This window comes from Mauremys reevesii, linkage group 1, assembly GCF_016161935.1.
Source record: "Mauremys reevesii isolate NIE-2019 linkage group 1, ASM1616193v1, whole genome shotgun sequence".
Classification (NCBI taxonomy): domain Eukaryota; kingdom Metazoa; phylum Chordata; order Testudines; family Geoemydidae; genus Mauremys; species Mauremys reevesii.
The window spans coordinates 202,370,976-202,389,642 of record NC_052623.1 but is presented as its reverse complement, the minus strand read 5'-3'; the positions used below and the strand labels follow the sequence as shown (position 1 = coordinate 202,389,642).

Sequence of the window (18,667 nt, the reverse complement as noted above, 5' to 3'; positions counted from 1 at the left end):
AACAACTCTGTGAGGTAGGTAAGATAAAGCATTAGGGTGACCAGATGTCCCAATTTTCTAGGGACAGTCATGCTTTTTGGGTCTTTTTCTTATATAGGCTCCTATTACTCCCCACCCCCTGTCCCAATTTTTCACATTTGTTGTCTGCTCATCCTATAAAGCATCTGTGGAATCGCTTCATTTACCACTGTAACGTAGCCAGTAGCTACCCTTTGGCTGGAATGCAGTAACTATAACAGTTTGACAGGAAATGCATAAGAATACTTTTCAAATTAAAACGTAGGGAGTAAGAATGGAACCATATGAGTTGGAGTTTGGCCAGGACACTATGGCCAGTACCTGCATTGGTCCTTTAACAGGAGAAGAGAGGAAACATGGAATCAGAAGGCTCCATGGCAGTAGAACGGCCACTCTTTAGAATGCTGGGCTCCAGAAGCCCCGTCTGAGGAGGTTGATGGATGGGAGGAGAGAGTGGCAGAAATCTTGGCTAATGGGGCTCTGAGGAGGGAAAGGTTCTGAGTTGAGGAATTTGAGGATGATTCTTGTTTCCTCTCAATCTCCCCAGACCCTGATAGGAAGGGAAGAGAATGAAACAGAAAGCACAAGTACAGAAGTCAGTCTAGGACGGTGCTCCTGAACAGCTTTCCTGCAGCATCCTCATGCCTGCCTCCGGAAGCTCTGGCACTCTACACCCAATCCTGGATGTAACCCCCCACAGATAGATCATAGCCAGCTCTGGAATAACTATTATGTGCCAAGATGCTTCTATATAGCATTTGCAGTCAGCGTTAGCACAAGATCTGATGACTTAGCAAGCTGCTCTGGGAGGAGACAAATGCAGTTTTCCAAGCCATGCCCAACATGTGAACTTGAAACTGAAACTTGGAGGCAACATAGGACATATCTACACTAGACATTTCTAATTAATACAAGGCACTTAACACAATTGTAAAGGCTAGTCTACTCTGGACACTCCCCACACCTTTGCTTCAGGGCCACAAAAGTTTGTAGTTTACCCTAGGCTGATACCCAGGTGATTGGCACCTGGATCTGGCTGGGTCATGTGTTTTGTCTCAGTTTCATTTGTCAGAGTTTAAAGTATACCCACAGTACCAGATTGAGTCCAAAGCTTGCTTTCCTCCATCCTCTGTCTGCAAACTCTGTCTCTGTCGCCCTTCCCGCAGCCCACATTGGCCTGAAGCGGCGAACCGCAGCCAGTGGGAGCCGCAATTGGCTGAACCTGCGGATGCGGCAGGTAAACAAACCAGCCTGGCCTGCCAGGGGCTTTCCCTGAACAAGCAGCGGACCGGCTTTGAGAAGCACTGATCTAGATAATCCCTAACAGGTAATTGTCTAACTCCAATGATGGGGATTCCACAATCTGCCTGGGAAATTTGTTCCCGTGCTTAACTACCCTGGCAGGACATTTGTCATAATATCTAACTTAAATCTCCCTTGATGCAATTTAAGCCCATTACTTCTTGTCCTGTCCTCAGTGGTTAAGGAGAAAAATTTATCACCCTCCTCTTTATACTGTAACAGGCATTTTACATGCCTGAAGACTGTTATCATGTCCCCCCCTACCCCATCTTCTCTTCTCCAGACTAAACAAACCCAATTTTTTCAATCTTTCCTCATAGGTTGTGTTTTCTAGACCTTTAATCATTTTTGTTGCTCTCCTCTGGACTTTCTCCAATTTGTGCACATCTTTCCCAAAGTGTGCTGCCCAGAACTGGACACAGTGCTCCAGTTGAGGCCTTAGTGCTGAATAGAGTGGAAGAATTACTTCTTGTGATTTGCTTACAACACTCTTGCTAATACATCCCAGAATGATCATATTACATTGTTGACTCCTATTTAGTTTGTGATCATCTATAACCCCCAGATCCTTTTCTGCAATACTTCTTCCTAGGCAGTCATTTCCCATTTTGTATTTGTGCAATGATTATTCCTTCTTAAGTATAGTACTTCACATTTTTCCTTATTGAATTTCATCCTATTTATTTCAGACTATTTCTCTAGTTTGTCAAGATCATTTTGAATTCTAATCCTGTCCTCCAAAGTGCTTGCAATCTCTCCCAGCTTCCTATCATCTGCAAATTTTATCAGTGTACATTCTGTGCCATTATCCAAATAATTTATGATGATATTGAACAGAATCAGACCCAGGACTGATCCTGCGGGACCCCACTCAATAGCTTGATTATGATCCATTGATAACTACTTTTTGAGTTTGCTTTTCCAACCAGTTATGCATCCACCTTATGGTAGGTTTATCTAGGCTATATTAATCAGATATTAATCAGATCTAGTATTAATCAGATCTAGTAAGATTATGTGTAATGGAACATGTAAGAAAAAATTGAAAAAAAATGCTGCACTGATAGTTTTGATACACTCCTTTTTGAAAGCTGAGCATTACCAGTAGAAGTTGGGTCACTCCCTGACACTCTCTAACTGGATGAATTTCTTGGATGAAGAGGTGCTGCCTATAGGCAAAACAAAAACAGTGGTGTCAAAAACATCAAATTTATTTTTTCTTCCATTGAGGGATATGCAAATCAAAGTGCACATGTTGAGCAGTTTCTTATCAATCATGATATTTTTTAATCCCATGGAGTACTTTGAGGGTGCATTTTCTCCAAATAAATTTTTTCCCCCATTTTGGGGAATGAAATCCAGTGTGTTGTCAACTATTACATTTCTCATGATCTTTTGTGTTTTTCCTAAAGCTCCAGCTCCTGGAGTCACATGATTAGGTCAAACTCTCAGCTTCCCTTTTTTTTTAAAGGTAAGTTTGTAGCCCTTGTAGTTGCAGAACAACGCTTATAAACATGAACCCTAAAGGCTCAAAAACCAGAAGGCAAATAAAAAGAATGGACAATTTAATACATCATGATTCCTAAGCCAATCATGATTTTTGAATCATGACTTGTGATTTTCGAACACTTGGGATTTGCAATGCTGAGTCCAGTTCTCTTGTGATGCAGATGTTTATGTGGCCACACATTCATATTTTTCAGGGGAAAAAGTTAGAAATATTCTTTGTCACAATATAGGAAATTTAAAGGGCATGTGTAAGGCACAGAGAATATATATGAGTGTAGATGGAGGAGACTTTTTATTCCATAGGAGTGTTTGGCCCCAGAGGCCTTTGAATCAAGTTAGGCTACCCTGAGTCATGCACATTTTTTAATTTAGGGCATGTATTATGAGCTCTTGGAGCAGTAAGGTGTGTACCTTTGCCTGTCTAGGTCTGGTGGAGATCTGATCAGAAGGTGATTTGAGGTTTTGTGACCCAGGTAGATGTTTTGGGGCTTCTCAAGGACAACATAGAGAAAGAGCAGGAGCAGCAACTATATGGGCGCAGCTACTTTAATGGGGTTCACAGTGACAAATTGACTGAAGCCAAGTCTCTTGCTGGCATATTGTCTGGGTTTGCTTTCCTACGTTGCCTTCCGGCTGTGATGTATTTCTGCACTGGGGTGTGTTGGCGGGGGAGGGGGGGCACACGTTAGTATCTTTCTGGTCTGTTCATGTTTGCGGGGTGGAAGGTTGTGGGTCTGTCTGGGGGGATCCCTGGTGGATGTGGGGGTGTGTGTGTGTGTTTTGTGGTTTAGGTTAGTTTTTTTTTTATGAACACCACGTTTGGGGGGGAGGGGTGTTTACTTTTCCGTGGCGCCTTCCCCGCCCCCGCTGCGTGTGTGTGTGCAGAGGGGGGACCGGGGAGCGCCGCAGCCCCAGACTCAGGGGCGGGCAGGAGGGGGCGGCCGGGGTCGGAGCCGCAGACCCGGAAGCGGTTGCGCCCCTGGCAGGGGGCGGTGCGCGGGCTCGGCGGCGGCGGCGGCAGGAGGGGCTGAGCCCGGGGGCGGCGCCGCTGGCTGGTCCCGTCGCCGGCCGCGGGGCAGGGGAGCGGCGCGGCCCGCGGGATGCACGGGGCGGCGGGCGGGCGCGCTGGAGACGCCGCGGGGCATGGTGAGCCCGCAGCGCCCGCTCCCCGCGGGGACCCGGCCGGCGGCCGCCGCGCTGCTCCTGCTGCTGCTGCTGCTGCTGCTGCGGGGCGCCGGGGCGCAGAAAGGTGCGTGTGAGCGCGGGAGTGACAGACTCCCCCCCCCCGCCGGGGGGTGGGTTTGCCGCGGGGGGGTGAGAGGCAGGGAGCCTCCCCCCCGGAGTCCTCAGCGCCCGGAGCCGGGTGTTTACCCTCCGCCCCCGGGGTAACGGGTGAACCAGGGGCGGTGTCTTGTGAGCAGCCCGCAAATCCCCGGGGCATCTGGAGGGGTAACTGGCCAGGCGAGAGCTTGTGCCCCCCCCTCTGTGTTTGACGTGCCCACCCTGTCCCAAACCCCAGGGCTGCCCCCATCCCCGCTTCTGCAAATAAAGGGGGAAAGAGGTGTCCAGTGTCTGTAACCCCTGCTCTGGGGTCCTCATCGCTACTCGAGGGGGGGTCTGGTGAGAGATTTGTCACCCCACACAGCCCTGTGTAGTGCGGATGGAGAAGAGGGGAAGCCTGGTGCTCCTTCTTCCTAATCTCAGGTTCCGTGAGAGTAGTGATCATCGCTATCCGAGGACATGTAGCACCCCCATTACCCATCAGTCACTGAGTTGTTCCCCCAAGATTAGCGAGGGAGGTGGGGAAATGCCTCCACACCTGTCCTAATGTGGGAGGAATTTGGCATTGGTTGTATCATTTTAACGTTGCTTCAGCCCAAAGTTGAGGTGGGAGGCTTTCACACAAGCTGGATGCATGTAGGAGGATGGTACATGAAAGTATAGGGAGATGCCTTCCAGGATTTGGGGAGCAGGAATCTGTTGGCTCCTATATTTGCATCATATTGTTGTGTCTGATTTCCTGGTATGTTCTTTTTCTGAATTGCATGTTACTGTATTTCTGAGGTGATTTCAAGAAACATTGGAAAATGCAAGTTCAGGAGCTGGTGGGTAAAAGGGCAATACTAATGTTGGGGTGGTATGTATATTTGAAATGTGGTTTCTGTGGGATCTTCAGTGTATTGACAACGACTTGCAGGTTTTTTTCTTTCCACAATGTGTGCAAACTGGGATCAGCTAGAAGGCAGGAGTTAAGAGTGGTTAATTTATAAAACCAGAGTTAGACGCTAGAGATATGTAACATAATGTGTACAAGGGCAAAAGGGACATCTTTGGCAGAATAGCCATAAAATGCACAATTCTTTTAGGAAAGTTGATGAGGAGTCTCCTTTTTTCGTGAAATAACTCACTGCACACTTATGTGTGCTGAAATTTACAAGGCAACATTTGGTCTTTTGACAATGGTGAAAGAACCAGGAGTGTAAGATTAACTATTACTTTGATTTTATGCTAGAAAAAAATGGCTGAAGGGAATCATTACCATCTTAAAAATCTCCATTCTGTACCTAAGATTGTAAATAAGAGATCTGAGGAAAAATATTTTTCAGTTTGCTTTGCTTCTGACTGTCCATTAGAAATAGTGATGCAGACTGTGCACAGTTTTCTCTGGTTTTGCGTGTCTTTCAGATGGTAACACAGGAGAAGAAAACATTTTTTTAATTGTAAACTACAGGGGGACTCAAAGACTGTAGTAGTGTTAATCTACATTTAACTCATTTTTTGACCTGTATCAGAGGTTGCACAAACAGTAGTCCACAGAGCATAGTAACCACACAGTTCGGCCTTTCCACCTTGTTTCCAGTTAACTGCATGAAAAGAAATTAAAAATACTTTTACATGGGAAGTAGCGTAACACTAGTAGAAAGCAATTGCCATAGTAGCCACAGGAATGCCACATTGTGAATGGGAAAGCTGTTGATCCACAAGACAAACTCTTTAAGATGTCCATCCATGAAAACGTACACTAGCTTTCAAGTTGACGGTGTCCTTTGAAATCTCACATTTCTCCTGAATGAGGAGGGAAAGAGGTGAGAACTAGATTAAATGGCAAATTTTGTTTAAAAGGGGAGATTGTTCTAAAGTTTTGTGGCCCCAGTGTTGCTGAATTCAGTGCTGTTCAATATGAGTGATTGTCAGGACGTTGTAGAAAAGTGAGATATGTGTTATGTTGTTCCTTTGCGAAAAATATTCTTCAGGTTTTTTGGGCAAAGATTAACATCAGTCTGTTTCCAGGGGTGGAGGGTGAAGAGCCTGTTTTATTAAAAGCTATAATAGTCCTATTTTGTTAGAGTCCCAGAGTAAGATAAAACACTTCCTCCCTATGTAATCCATGACAAATTCTATGCAAAACACATGAGAAACTATTATATGCAAAACGCACAAAATGTTTAAAAGAACATTATTGAGATTGCAAAGACTAGCACAAAAAAGTCAGGAAATGCCTATGTAATCTTAATTCAGCCCCTTGTGCGTATGCATTATGATGCAGTCTTTAATTACATGCTCTTACTATTTTTTTCAAAGGACTTGTGCCTCATTCATTGTTTAGAATGGACAGTGCTCACTTTATGAGAAACTGTTCACTATTTTTTGGTGTCCTTGTTCAGTATGTGGCCCTAGGTTTTCTAATCTGCACAAACTCTGCTCTGAAGATAGCATGATTAATTTCCTCAAGGGCTTTTCTATGGTGGTCATAACTATAATATCAAAGTGCTTGAAAAATATTATCTTCACAGCATCCCTGTGAGGTGAGTGGGTGCTATGATGGCCCAGAGGAGTAAGATTAAAAGTTTCCCCAATTTGAGATACTAGGATCTGATTTTTCAGAGTATTTAGTGTTATATAGCATTTTATACATTCAGAGCACAGCTTCCATTGACTTCATTTGCAGATGTGAATGCTTCTGCTAATCAGGCCCCAGGGTCTCAAGTCAGGCATGCATAAAATGAAGAACACACAAACAGTGACCCACTGCCTTAACCATGAGACCATCCTTTCTGTCCCTGCAGTCCTCTGCCTCATTCACTACACACCTTCTGACTCATTCAACAAAGAGGCAGGAGTCCTGCAGACAACAGCCTTCTTCATTACACTGTCCGGATTCATCCCCAGTGCAGGTACATCCTGAGCACAAAATGAGACAGGGGTCCTATAGAAAAAATAGTACGTGATCATGTTGTTAAAGACTATCATTATGTATATGCACAAGGGGGCTGATTTAAGGTTGCACAGGTTGCTCACTCAACTTTTGAGTGCTTGACTTTGCAAGCTTAGTAATGTTCTTTTAACATTTTTTGTACCTGTAATTTCCTAGGTTAAAAATAAAGCTAACCCTGAAAAAACAAATTCCATCATGTGCCATCATATTGACACTCACGTCCTGAATCTTTAGATCCACTCATGGTCCTCTGCCGCTTGAGCGGATAGCAATAATAATTTGTCATCTTCTATGTGGAGACCAGCACTAGACCAGAATGAGACACTTTGCCATTGAGTTTCATGGATATTTGCTGACAGCAGAAGAATGGTGAGAATCAGGAATTTTTAGTTCCATTACAGCTGTGGAGAGAAGTGTGCTCTATTGGGTACAGACTCTTCTGCCATTCCCCCCAAACTTGACTTTTTCTATACCTCCCCCATTCCATTCCTGTTTCCTCTCCCTCCCCCCCCCCCCCAGTTCCATTCTCCTCACCTAGTCAGTCTCACTCCTCAGGCTTTGCCTCCCCATTGCAGTCTCCTTGCCTAGCCAATCCCAGCCCCTTAGTTTGGACTCCCCATCGCAGTCTCAGTCTCCCGTTTCCTCCCTGAGCCCAGTCTCCACTACCCTCTGGCATTTTGTGGCTCCTCTACCTATCTGTGCCTCTCCTTCTCCTCTGGTGCCCCCAACCCCACTGGCTCCCAGTCTCCCTTATCTAATCTTAGTGTCTTGTTTTCCCCGCTCGCACCCCCACCAGTTCCTTCTCCCAGTTCTTCGCATACACCTGGCCTCTCATCATGTCTATCTCCCCTTTCCCATACCTCGTTCCCTTTCCCACCCTAGCTTTCTTTACCTAGCTGTTCCCAGTTTCTTTCTTTTCCCCCGGGCCAACCTCTAGTCCCTGTCTCCCCATTCCTCCTGTCCTCCCCCTCCAGCTCCTAGGCCCAGTTTACTCCCCAAGGTCTGGCTCTTGTCCTGTCTACAGTTGAATCAGGCAGCTTCCTCTTCCCTGCTGCCTGGACCCAGCAAGGGAGTCATTGGGAGCACAGGAGACACAGGTTTCCCTGCTCTTGAGTTCTGATGCCTGGCTTTGGCTCTGCCCCCAGCAGTCCAAAGCTGGAGTTACAGGGAAAGTCCTTCTTAGGCCCAGGCTGGGGCATACCCATGGCAGATGGAATCTTCAAGGAATTTAGCTGTGAAGCTCTGGCAAGTCTTGACTGACCGTGTGAAAATTGGGATTTTTCAAAGACAGTAACTTATCCACCTTTGGGTGGATTTTCATGGGAATGGCAAAAGGTACATTCTGGACAGAGTGGTCACCCCTTGGCAAATTTCAAGTTGCTGCTCCAAAGTATGGAGCTGGTAGAATTTCTGAAAGGAAATGTCTCAAGAATTGTTTAACATGAGCAAAAAACATATCATACAGTCATAGACTATCAGGGTTGGAAGGGACCCCCGGGAGGTCATCTAGTCCAACCCATTAGTCTCATTCTCCGAAATGGCAAAAAAGTTTTGGCTGAAGTTTTCCAAAAAAAATTCAGCCTGAGGCAAATACCCACAACAAAATATTTCAGCTTAAAGGGTTACCGTTTGGTAAAGTTATAAGCAACTGAAAACAGAGTTTTTTATAGTGGGAAGTGCTGGGCAACCTTAATAATGGGTTGTGCTGCCAGCCCCACCTATAATAATTTGAACAAGGTTTGATAGTTTCCCAGTGTGTTTTGCAATATAATCTTATTTGAAGAAACAAAAGGTAAAATATGCATGCCATCTTGTAATGTTTTTCATTCAACATGGAAGAATGTACACTATAGATTAACCACGTTTTAATCAGTATGACAGCAGTTATAAAATACTCAAGAGCATAATAATCTCATTCCACAAATAAGAAATGTTACCAATTGCTAGAAAGCTCTTGTGTGTTCTTGGCTGTGTTTGAGCTCTGCTCTCATTTAACAGTTTCTTCCACATTCTCAGTAACAATCAAAAATTAACATACCATTTTTTGTGTCTTATGGACATTCTGGTCTGCTATCATACATTTGTAAAACAGTCTGCTGTTTGACATGTTATAAACATAATAGCAATAGATAATGAGGAATTAGTGAGCAATCCAACACACAATTTCTCAAACTACTTTGTAGTGAGGACCATATTTTAATACAGATTGTCTCTTGGATCACCACTTATTCTATTCACAGTTGTGCAGACCAACTCCCTTTGCTCTTGTGATTATATAACATCCTTGGGGCAATGATAGCAGTTGCTTACATGGAAAAGTAATATTGGGAAAGTATCTAATGTATTTTTTAGCTGCTTTTAATGCCGTTTAGCAGCTGGAAATGAGAGAGCGCGCCAGCATCACGTAATCAGCCAGCTCTCCGTGGACCTCATCTTGGGAACTTCTGCACTTAACAGATGTTCAGCTATTGTCTTGTACTAGTGTGGCCTATTCATCAGTTAAACCTAAGTTACTTTGGCTGTCCGGTAACAAAACAACCAAGTGAGAGAAGGACAATGCTTACTTTTTTTCAACATAGAAATTCAGAAGCTTCTGAATTCCAGTAGCTTGGAATTTATTTAGATTGTTAGGGTAAGGGCCTTCTCTGCAACTCGTACAGTTTGGTTGATGTGTAATGGAGGTATCTGTAGTGTCTCCATATTTAAGGTTGTGTTGTAATTTACACTTAAAGCAGGAATAAACTCCCATTGGTTTTTTTAATTTGAATTTAGACTCCAAATTTGACACACAAATGGTTGAGTATAATTGAATTTTCTTTCTATTTTTTTTTTCAATAAAATCTTTAACTCTTGGAGATGAAACATCTTAAAATGTACCTCTTTGAAATTTAGCTCCCTTTCCCCCCCTTAATGTTTTCTTCTAAATTACCATAACTACCAAAAATGCCAAACTTCAAAAATATATATTTGGATATAAGCTATTTTGAAATTTCAAAATCAAACACATGAAGAATTATTTCCCTTTACTACTTATAACCAGGGTGTGAAAAATCCACTTATTTAAATATTCATGATGAGTTTGAATCTTCCCAGGATGCGTCATTGACTTCAGAATGGTCTAATCTTGGCTGTAAAAGAAAAAATAAGTTTCTAGCCCCTATGGTTGAAAAGATGACCATCCAAATTTGAGCACTTAAGTTAAAAGCAATGCAGCAATGTCATCCCAAGCCTGCAGAGAGACAGCTCAACTGATGCCACTGGTGTTGTGTTACAGAGGAGCTCCTGTGGCTGCTGCTGCTGTTAATCAGCCAGTGTGAGTGGGCTGGCTGCCACTGGGGGATACCCTCAAGCTTCCTGGAGAAGTGGGCAGTAGAGGAGTACTTCCCCTTGGAGTAGAGTAATGTATGTGTCCAGTGTAGATTGATTTAAATAATGTAGCAGGAAACCTTGAATTAAATAGTCAGATTTTTAATCTTGTTTTGCATTTGTACTTCTTTGTTTTTATAAAGAAAGATTGATTCTTGTTGTTTGGTAAACATTACAAAATGTTGATTTGCAACTAAAGGTAGCCTTTCTACTAAATTTGGTACTACTTTTTGCTGACAAGGAGGTTACATTATACCTATACATTTAAACACTTACTTAGCTTTGCATACGTTTATTCAAATTCTTAATTTTTCATTGTTGTTATGTTAAAAAGTAGAGAATGATGCATTTCTTATTTACTAGACCATAAATGTTTTAGTTGTAATTTGTGTGAAGTGGAATTTGGATAAAAATTTTAATTTAATAAAAAATGTGCAAAAACAGCATTTTAAAATTTATTATTAGCTAAAGAAAACTACCTTACATGTGCTAGATAAATAAGGTTGATCAAAACATGTTTTGTATTTAAAACTAACTGATTTATTAAAGTATTATCAGTAGTCAGCGAATTAAAACTGGTTGTTTCTGCTCACCACATCCTTCAAGATTTCAGAATTAGTAGATCTCATCCTCTCACACCCAGTTTTTATTCATATCATGAAAGAGGGAAACAAACTTTCCTGCTTTTTCAATTTCCAATTGGTTTCTCAAGTTTGAATGAACTAGGCATTGAACTGAACTAGTTTAAAAAACTCAAATGAAGAAAATATCCTGTCTGCATCTGCAGAAGAGGCTACTGTTGTCAAAAGCTGGTTTAGCATTTTAGTAAACTCTGGCTCCAGGTGCTTAACTAGCGACTTCCACTAGTTCAGTGGTTTGACTTCTTTAAAACTGGTTAGCAAATGTACTGCTTAATATTAATTATTTAATTTAAATTATTTTAATAGATGATAGTAAGTTTAAGCCTTAACATAAATTGTGGGCATTTCAAATTTAATTATATCATTTTTTTAAAATAAACCTGTATTCAATTGAAATAAAGTCTGTTTTTTTAAAACAAAATTTAAATAATTTATTTGTATCCACTCTGTAGGGTTCCCAACAAGCCAGGTAACAGACTGTGTGTGGCTACTTACTGCGGCTACCCAGTAGGGATCTACTAGGGTGACAGAAAGGACTTCTATAGAGCCTTTTGCTTGGGTGAGTGGCAGTGGCAAGGGGTCACACCCATGCAAGAACCCTCTGCTAAGGTGGAAAGCAGGGCCCTTGCTGTTGCTAGTCGTCAGGTTGGTTGGGGCTTCACTGCTCCTCACACCATTGCTTTCTCCCTGCTTGGACTAGGATCTGGTCCAGGAGGAAAACCTTCATCTTCTATTATACCAACAAAGGACTCTGTGTTTGGACAGAATACAATTTATTGAGGGGAGCGGGGGCTTGTCCAGTATTAATCTGTTTGTCGGTATGTGTGGTGTTGGGGAGCATAGATTCTTTTTACAGTGAGCCACAGTAACATGTTGTGGTGTACTGTGCTGTACGTTGGCCTCGCTGTTTTGCTGCTTGTTAGGAATTGGTGGTGCTTGGTGAACATCTATGAATATAACACTATCAGTGCACCTATTAATTTTGTCTGTCACTGATCCTGCGAGTTGTCATATTGTACAGTAACAAGTAATTGGTTGCTTTCAGAAATGGTTGGCATTCTGTAGCATATGGCGCGAGCTAATAAAGATGAATTATATTTCAGGTATTATAATTTTATTCTGTAACAAAATCAGTGAAAAGAAATATCTGTACAGTTTTAAAGCAAAGGCATCAAAAACTTCATAAATTCCATTCTTTTAATTTATTAAGGGGAAAGAACATTCGTGTCCATTTTAGCTACACGTACACCAGGCATGGCTTTCACAGGTCAGTGCGTGTGAAGCTGTGGTTGTCCTTAATGACCCCTGGGGTGAAGTGGTAGGGGGAGTGCAGTGGTCCCTGATACCACATGGAATATGGTGTGAAGAGGTGTAGGGAGGTGCTGCAGTGGAGTTCTCCATAGACTGCAAAGACAGGCGAGCCTGGGATTGTTGAACCTGTAGGTCCACAAGAGTCTGCAGCATTTTTTTGCTGCTGGAGAAGCCCCATTATGTCCTGGTGCATCTCCCTCTCCTTTTCCTGCTGGAACTTCTTGGTCTTTCTCCTTTCCACTCTTTCCTTCTCCAGGCTGTCTGCAGTGTTCACCCTCCAGACCCTGTGCTTATGGTTTGATGCAGCATTGGCTTGCAGGATTTCATTGAACATGTCATCCCAAGTCCTCTTCTTTCTCTTCCTTTTCTGACTCAGACATTCAGTGGATGTGGCGCAAGACTCCCTTAAGGCAGCAATGGCAGATAAAACACACACAGGTACTATTGTCAGTATATACACAATGGAAAGCAAAAGTTAAGATTCATAGCTCCCTTCCCTTGCTCCCCTAAAGTTTTAAATGACCTGCTCATTGACACGTCTGCTTCGGAGTGTTTGTGCATAGCGCCACTAAGCACCAGCCAGGGTGAGTGTGACCCGCCGGGTATATGAGTAATGCAGAGGGAATTGTGTAGTTGCATGAAACTATGAGTATAGGGCAATGGTACTGAATATTGGCACAATTTTCCACAGGAGGCGGTGATTTTAGCTCATATCTCACTCCTGAGGGTAACAAAGGCAGAGAGAGTGGCATGGGAAAGTGTCCGACTTCAGAGGAAGTTATAAGTCTGACATCCCTAGAAACCTTCAGGAGAGGATTGTGGAGTACCTCCATGAAAGTTTCTTCAAGATCTCTGAGGAGGATTCAGGTGCCATCCCTGTGTACATAAACTGCTCCGTGTGACCCCTTTGCCTAACTCTACAGGACAATGAAAACCAGATAACAACTCTACCTCTCTTTGTTCTACTGCTACGTCTTTCAGTATGAGTAAACTAATGAAAAGTCAGTAGCTGTGTCCTGTTAAGTCGGAGGTGACAGAACAGTAATGGGAAATAAATTCTCCCCACGCGTTGCCTCTGCTGTGAACCACCTCTGGAAAAACTACGCCATACTGATCTGAGGTTCCTTCCCCTGCATCAGGCTTGTCTGTACTTGGTTGCTGGGACTGACTGGACTGTGGTAGAGTCTCAGATATGTTCTGGCTGACTTCATAGCTGGACCCCTAGTCACGTGTCCCTTGTCATCCCCATGTATTTGGAGACATATTTGCCTCAGTTGAAAGGAATGAGAAGCTGACACAGCATCTTTGCTGCATTTAAACAGCAGAAGAATTCTGTGCAGAGCATCTTATCAGAGCAAAAGGGATTATGGTAGCCCATCAAAGTAGAGGGTTGCATATTCAGAGTTAAAATGAGCAGCTTGAAATTCCTTTCTTTGCTTAGATTCATCTAAGAACTCTGGTGCTGCCATCATTCCAATCAGTTAAGAGAGAGTTAATTTTTCATATTCTCCCTTGAATTCCCATTATTTGCTTTCAGAATATAGTACTTTATGCACACACACTCTCGTCAAGAAGCCTAACAGTTAAATTCTCTCTCCTAACATACACTATATGTATTTAAAATGCATATCAAAATATGAATGTGAATTTTTACATTTTGCATCCTGTGCACTTTGCAGACAATAATCAAAGTGTCTATAGATCTGGTTTCATGCTGTTCCCTTCTCCATGTTAGGAATGGGAAGAGGATTTTCTTGTGTGAAGTTTCAGATTTTTAAAAGGATTTTGATAGCAGTTCACTTTGTTCTCCAAAAAAGGTCTCAGAAGAAAATTAGAGTAGGTTAACTGTGTAATGGAGATCTCTAAATTACAGATTGCTTCCACGGGTGGTCTTTAGTTAAATACCCTGTTCCACATGAGTACACTCCTCTAATTTGCTGGGACTTAGCAGGCTTTTTATATTTTGTGTTGGGCCCCATGCACCATGTGGTGGTTATGGTTTTACAATTACTTTGTATTAATTTCACAAATTTCTTTGAGAAGTTGAAAAGTTTAATTGTGTTGCAGATTACTCGTTCAGTCACTTGGCCTGTGCACATTTTCTGGATGATCTTTTCAAATGTCAGAGATGCCACTTCTTATTAAAGACAATAGAACTTGTCAGCTCATTCAAGAAAAATGTGTTATGTGGACTGGACGTTAAGATTCCCTGTCTGAACTCTAGTAATCCAATGTAATGTCCTTGTGTCCAGCTCACCAGAATGATAATTGAGTTTGATAATGACCTTCAGATCAATAAAACAGATGTCATTGTAGATATGTGCCTGGAATGCAAAGAACATTTGCAGTGAGTGTTTCCTCTTTCTTGAAGAAGTGGCTGATGGCTGTAGAACTTTTCCCCTTGATCAAAGATGTCTGTCTGTCTGCAAATGATCAACAATGTTATATAACTTAGAAATAGTGACACACTTTTTATGCAGGTGAGGTTCAACTACTCTCAGAACCGATAAAGCAAAACGATTCCCTTGTTTCGCAAATCTCAGTGGAAGCAAATACAAATAATCTAACTAGTTCCCGAATGATAATGCTGACTTTGGCAAACTGTGCATTGGGTACTAGACATGCAGCAGCAATCAGTAAATTCTTCAGGCATAAAAATCTGACATTCCCATATTGCTAGACCAAATGAGACACCTAACAAAAAGACAGATATAAAATATGTGACCAGTGTGAGCCACCAGAGAAATTTGACTTTGACACAATGATCCTAGTTTGGGCTGCACGTGCCAGGTGGCATAATTTAGACCTTCCAAGAATGCCTTGAAGATCTCCTACTATTTCTACTCTTGTCTAGAGTCTGTAAAGCAACGAAGGCCTGGTCTACACGGGTTAGAGTGGTATAGCTTAAAAAAATAAAAAATTCCCCACCCCCTAACCAACATAATTATACTGGTACAAGCCCTTAGGTGGACTCAGTTATACTGGTATGAAGGTGACTTATACTGATATAGTTATTCCAATTCCCATGTGGCAATATTTGTACAGGTATAAAGCACCTTCATATCAGTATAACTGCATCCACACTAGCGGCATTGTAGTGCTTTATACCAGCATAGTTAAAGTGGTACAACTTAGTAGAGTATGCAAGGCCTGAGAATGGTTTTGGTTCACTTAATTTTCAGAGACTCTGAAGCAAAATGTAGACTTAAATTCATAATCCTATATTCCCAGCAGGTCCTCTACCAGTAAATAGGAAGAGGTTACTTCAGGCCAGTGTGAAACAAGGCTGAACTTTCCATGCTTTGACAGGGTAAAACTGCTAAAACATTTTAACCTGCATTTTTTAAAAAGGTTGTGTTTAAAAAATGCATGTTAACATGTTTTAACTGATATATTTTAAAGGTCAACCTAATAATTTTGTCCTCCCTGTTCAAAGTCGGTGCTGGGTGTTTGGGTAATTATGGTGACATAGTATCTATGTATTATTTTGAATATATAAATAACTAAGCAATCACTAGTCCACATGACAGAACAGGAAAAATGCAGGTAGGAAGTATAGAGAATTAGCTGAATTGTTCATTGCCTTAATTAGAATACAACCTGAAATCAGCTGCCATTATGCTGAAAATTATTTTTTTTATGCCCAGGGTTTTGAAATGTTAACTATAGGTCTGAAATATGATCAATATGGATTGGCTAAAGAGCTAGGTATTTATTATAGTTATTTTAATCCACTGAGTTTCATGCTTTTGAACAATATACATTTTGTCTTCACTTCTCAGCAGAAAACCAGGAAATCTGATGACTTTGCTCATTACTAGCAAAGGAATTGGAATATTTTTTCCTGAGTTTCAAAAATATTCTGAACAGTAAGGATTTTGACAATTAAGGGCTGTCTTTAGTCTATTTGCTATAAAGTTTCTTAATAGTAAATCTTGCATTCACACAGTCTTACTTTTATTGAGATCCTGAAAAATCCTTTTACAAACAAACGATATACAAAGTATACATACTGACCGCTTAAGCCACCTCCATGGTAAAATGAGGCAACTGTTTACTACTATACATCAATGCCTATTAGGGTAGTAAATGAAAAAGACTTTATCAAGCGGGAATTTAGTTAGAGACAACATAATTACTGACCCATTACCAAAATGGAAACAACAGTGTTTATGGTATATAATGTCAACTAATGACGCAACAAACAATTTTCAAACAAAATGCTAAAAATAAGATAAAGCAAAGCATTGTCAAATGAGTGCTTTTATTACAGAACCTGTGACTACACTGAAATCAGTTTTAAACATGTTAACTTTTTTCCAAAAGAAAATATACGCTATTGTTTTAAGACTACTAGCAGAGGCGACTTATAACTCCTTTCTGTTTGGAATGCTAATCTGTATACTAGCTCCCCAGCAGCTGGGATTTTAAAACATGCACTTATCTTGCCTTTTTGATGTCCTTGGGAGTGCAAAGAAAACAGTTTTTTAAAATGAAGGGTCTCTGCGGGTTTAAGTCACCAAATATTATTATTTTTTTGCGGTCTTTTCAGTGCAGTCAACTTGCTGCTACAGTCGTTCTAGCAAAAGGCACTGTCTGTTTTAGGAGGAGTCTTTTTTTCATTTGTGTAGTCATTACATAGTCCTTAGACTTTTTAGCATGGATTGTTTTTTAACCGTAGGACACAGAGTAGAAGGTTAGTATAAAACAGTGGCATACCGTGAAAGCTGATACCTGTTGTATCAAAAAGCTCTCTCCAAGAGTAACGTTGATTGTTATGGAGTGCTAGAATGTGGTACCTGATCATACTTTCTAATAATGATGATGTCTTCTGTTAAGAAAAAAGTGAGGGGTTAAATGAATATAGTGTGTATGGGGGGGAAGAGTACTTTTGATGTCTTCTGTTTGATGTCTTCTGTTAAGAAAAAAGTGAGGGGTTAAATGAATATAGTGTGTATGGGGGGGAAGAGTACTTTTAAACAGAATGTTGAATTGGATTTGTGCCTGCACCCCTACTGTTCTAATTTGAATGTGTAAAATAAAGGCTAATACTTGTACTTTGAGTGTGATCTTGTGAGCTGCTGAACACTTCCAAAGGGCCCCTCTGGAAGTGCTCTACACCTCACAGGGTCATGCTCTACAAGAGTAGTGCAAACCCTAACACAGTAACTTAATACAGCTGACTTCAGTGGGTTGGCTCCTTTGCTTCAAGTGCTAACACAGATATTCCAGTTTGCAGGAGGTGGTTTTATTCCAAATGTTACAATTTAGCTGGATTGAAGTCTTACAGTCAGAACTACTTCCTTCCATCTTGGGAACAATGTTCATTGAGTCCTTATTGCTACTTATGTAGCACTCTCATGTTCAAAGCAGTTTACAAATGCTAATTGTATCTTAAATTGACTGCCGTTCATATTCTGCTATTGACTAAATATTCTTAGGCTTATTAGTTAGTTTGCCCTTGTTATGGATGTTATGCTAATACATTTGATTTATGCTTGTAAATTTACAATCACATTTGATTTTCTATTCACAGATTCATAGATCTTCCTTATCATTGTATTATTTATTTATTATGTAGTAAGTGATAGTATTTTTTTACATTTATACAGTGGTGGTGCTTCAGAGGCCCCCTAGGCACTACAGAAACATAGAAATTGCAGTCCTTGCCCTAAAGAGCCGGTAGGATTAATACAAATATATTTTACTTGCCACCAAATACAGTCACCATCTTAAAATTAAACAGTTTATGATCACACGTCTCTTCAGCTATTTCCAGGGATTTGTTTTGCTCTCCACTCCCCCAAAAGATCATGTTGCGCTTCTGCTCCTATTGCCAAAATGCTAAGAATTCAGAATCAGCAATTAAACTGATGTCTTCCTATTTAAGATCACAATTACAATAGGGCTGGATTTCCTCTCCCCTTTTTGTTAAAATCATTTTTGTGTGTGTATCCATACACCTGAAGAAACACCTATCCCACTGTTTGTGCTATGTTTTAAAAAATAAATAAATAAAACCATCACAGAGTAATCTTACCTATCGGGGAAAGTTGTTGCAGCTCCCCAGTCAGATGTGCTCAGGAATTTAGCCACTGGGTAAAGTTCAGTGGGTCATACTATATTATGACATACTATTTTGTCATAATTATAGTTTCACCATTGCCTATTTTGCTTCTGAGCCTTATCACAATGTAGTTAGTAAAACTTTCCTTTCAAAAGTCTGTCATTCCTAAAGACCAGGTTGACTACTAATGACCCTTTAAAGGCACATGCTATATAAATAATTTACTTGTGATAAAAC

At 41.3% G+C, this 18,667-nt stretch overlaps 1 protein-coding gene and 1 long non-coding RNA gene across 8 annotated transcripts in view; one reads left to right on the top strand and one right to left on the bottom strand.

Moving 5' to 3' along the window:
• Window positions 1-3,927: 3,927 nt before the first annotated feature.
• The window catches only part of DCBLD2 (discoidin, CUB and LCCL domain containing 2), a 56,187-nt gene continuing 41,447 nt past the window's right edge, over window positions 3,928-18,667 (top strand). For 2 of the 6 annotated variants that reach the window (XM_039531735.1, XM_039531729.1), the window contains exon 1: window positions 3,930-4,078. In XM_039531735.1, the coding sequence (XP_039387669.1) occupies window positions 3,973-4,078 (106 nt within the window). In that variant the 5' untranslated portion in view covers window positions 3,930-3,972. Of the gene's footprint in view, window positions 4,079-10,425; window positions 10,448-11,504; window positions 11,612-17,975; window positions 18,046-18,667 lie in introns of those variants that run through there. The other 4 variants (XM_039531753.1, XM_039531768.1, XM_039531762.1 and 1 more) reach the window with 4 other exon arrangements.
• LOC120401657 lies at window positions 12,236-18,473 on the bottom strand. Of its 2 annotated transcripts, none has more exons than XR_005596620.1 (3): window positions 18,404-18,473; window positions 14,621-14,786; window positions 12,236-12,767 (listed from the first exon to the last, which is right to left on the bottom strand). It is a non-coding gene; the product is annotated as an uncharacterized LOC120401657 (long non-coding RNA). The 2 variants fall into 2 exon arrangements; XR_005596619.1 differs by having other exon boundaries at window positions 12,239-12,767; window positions 14,649-14,786.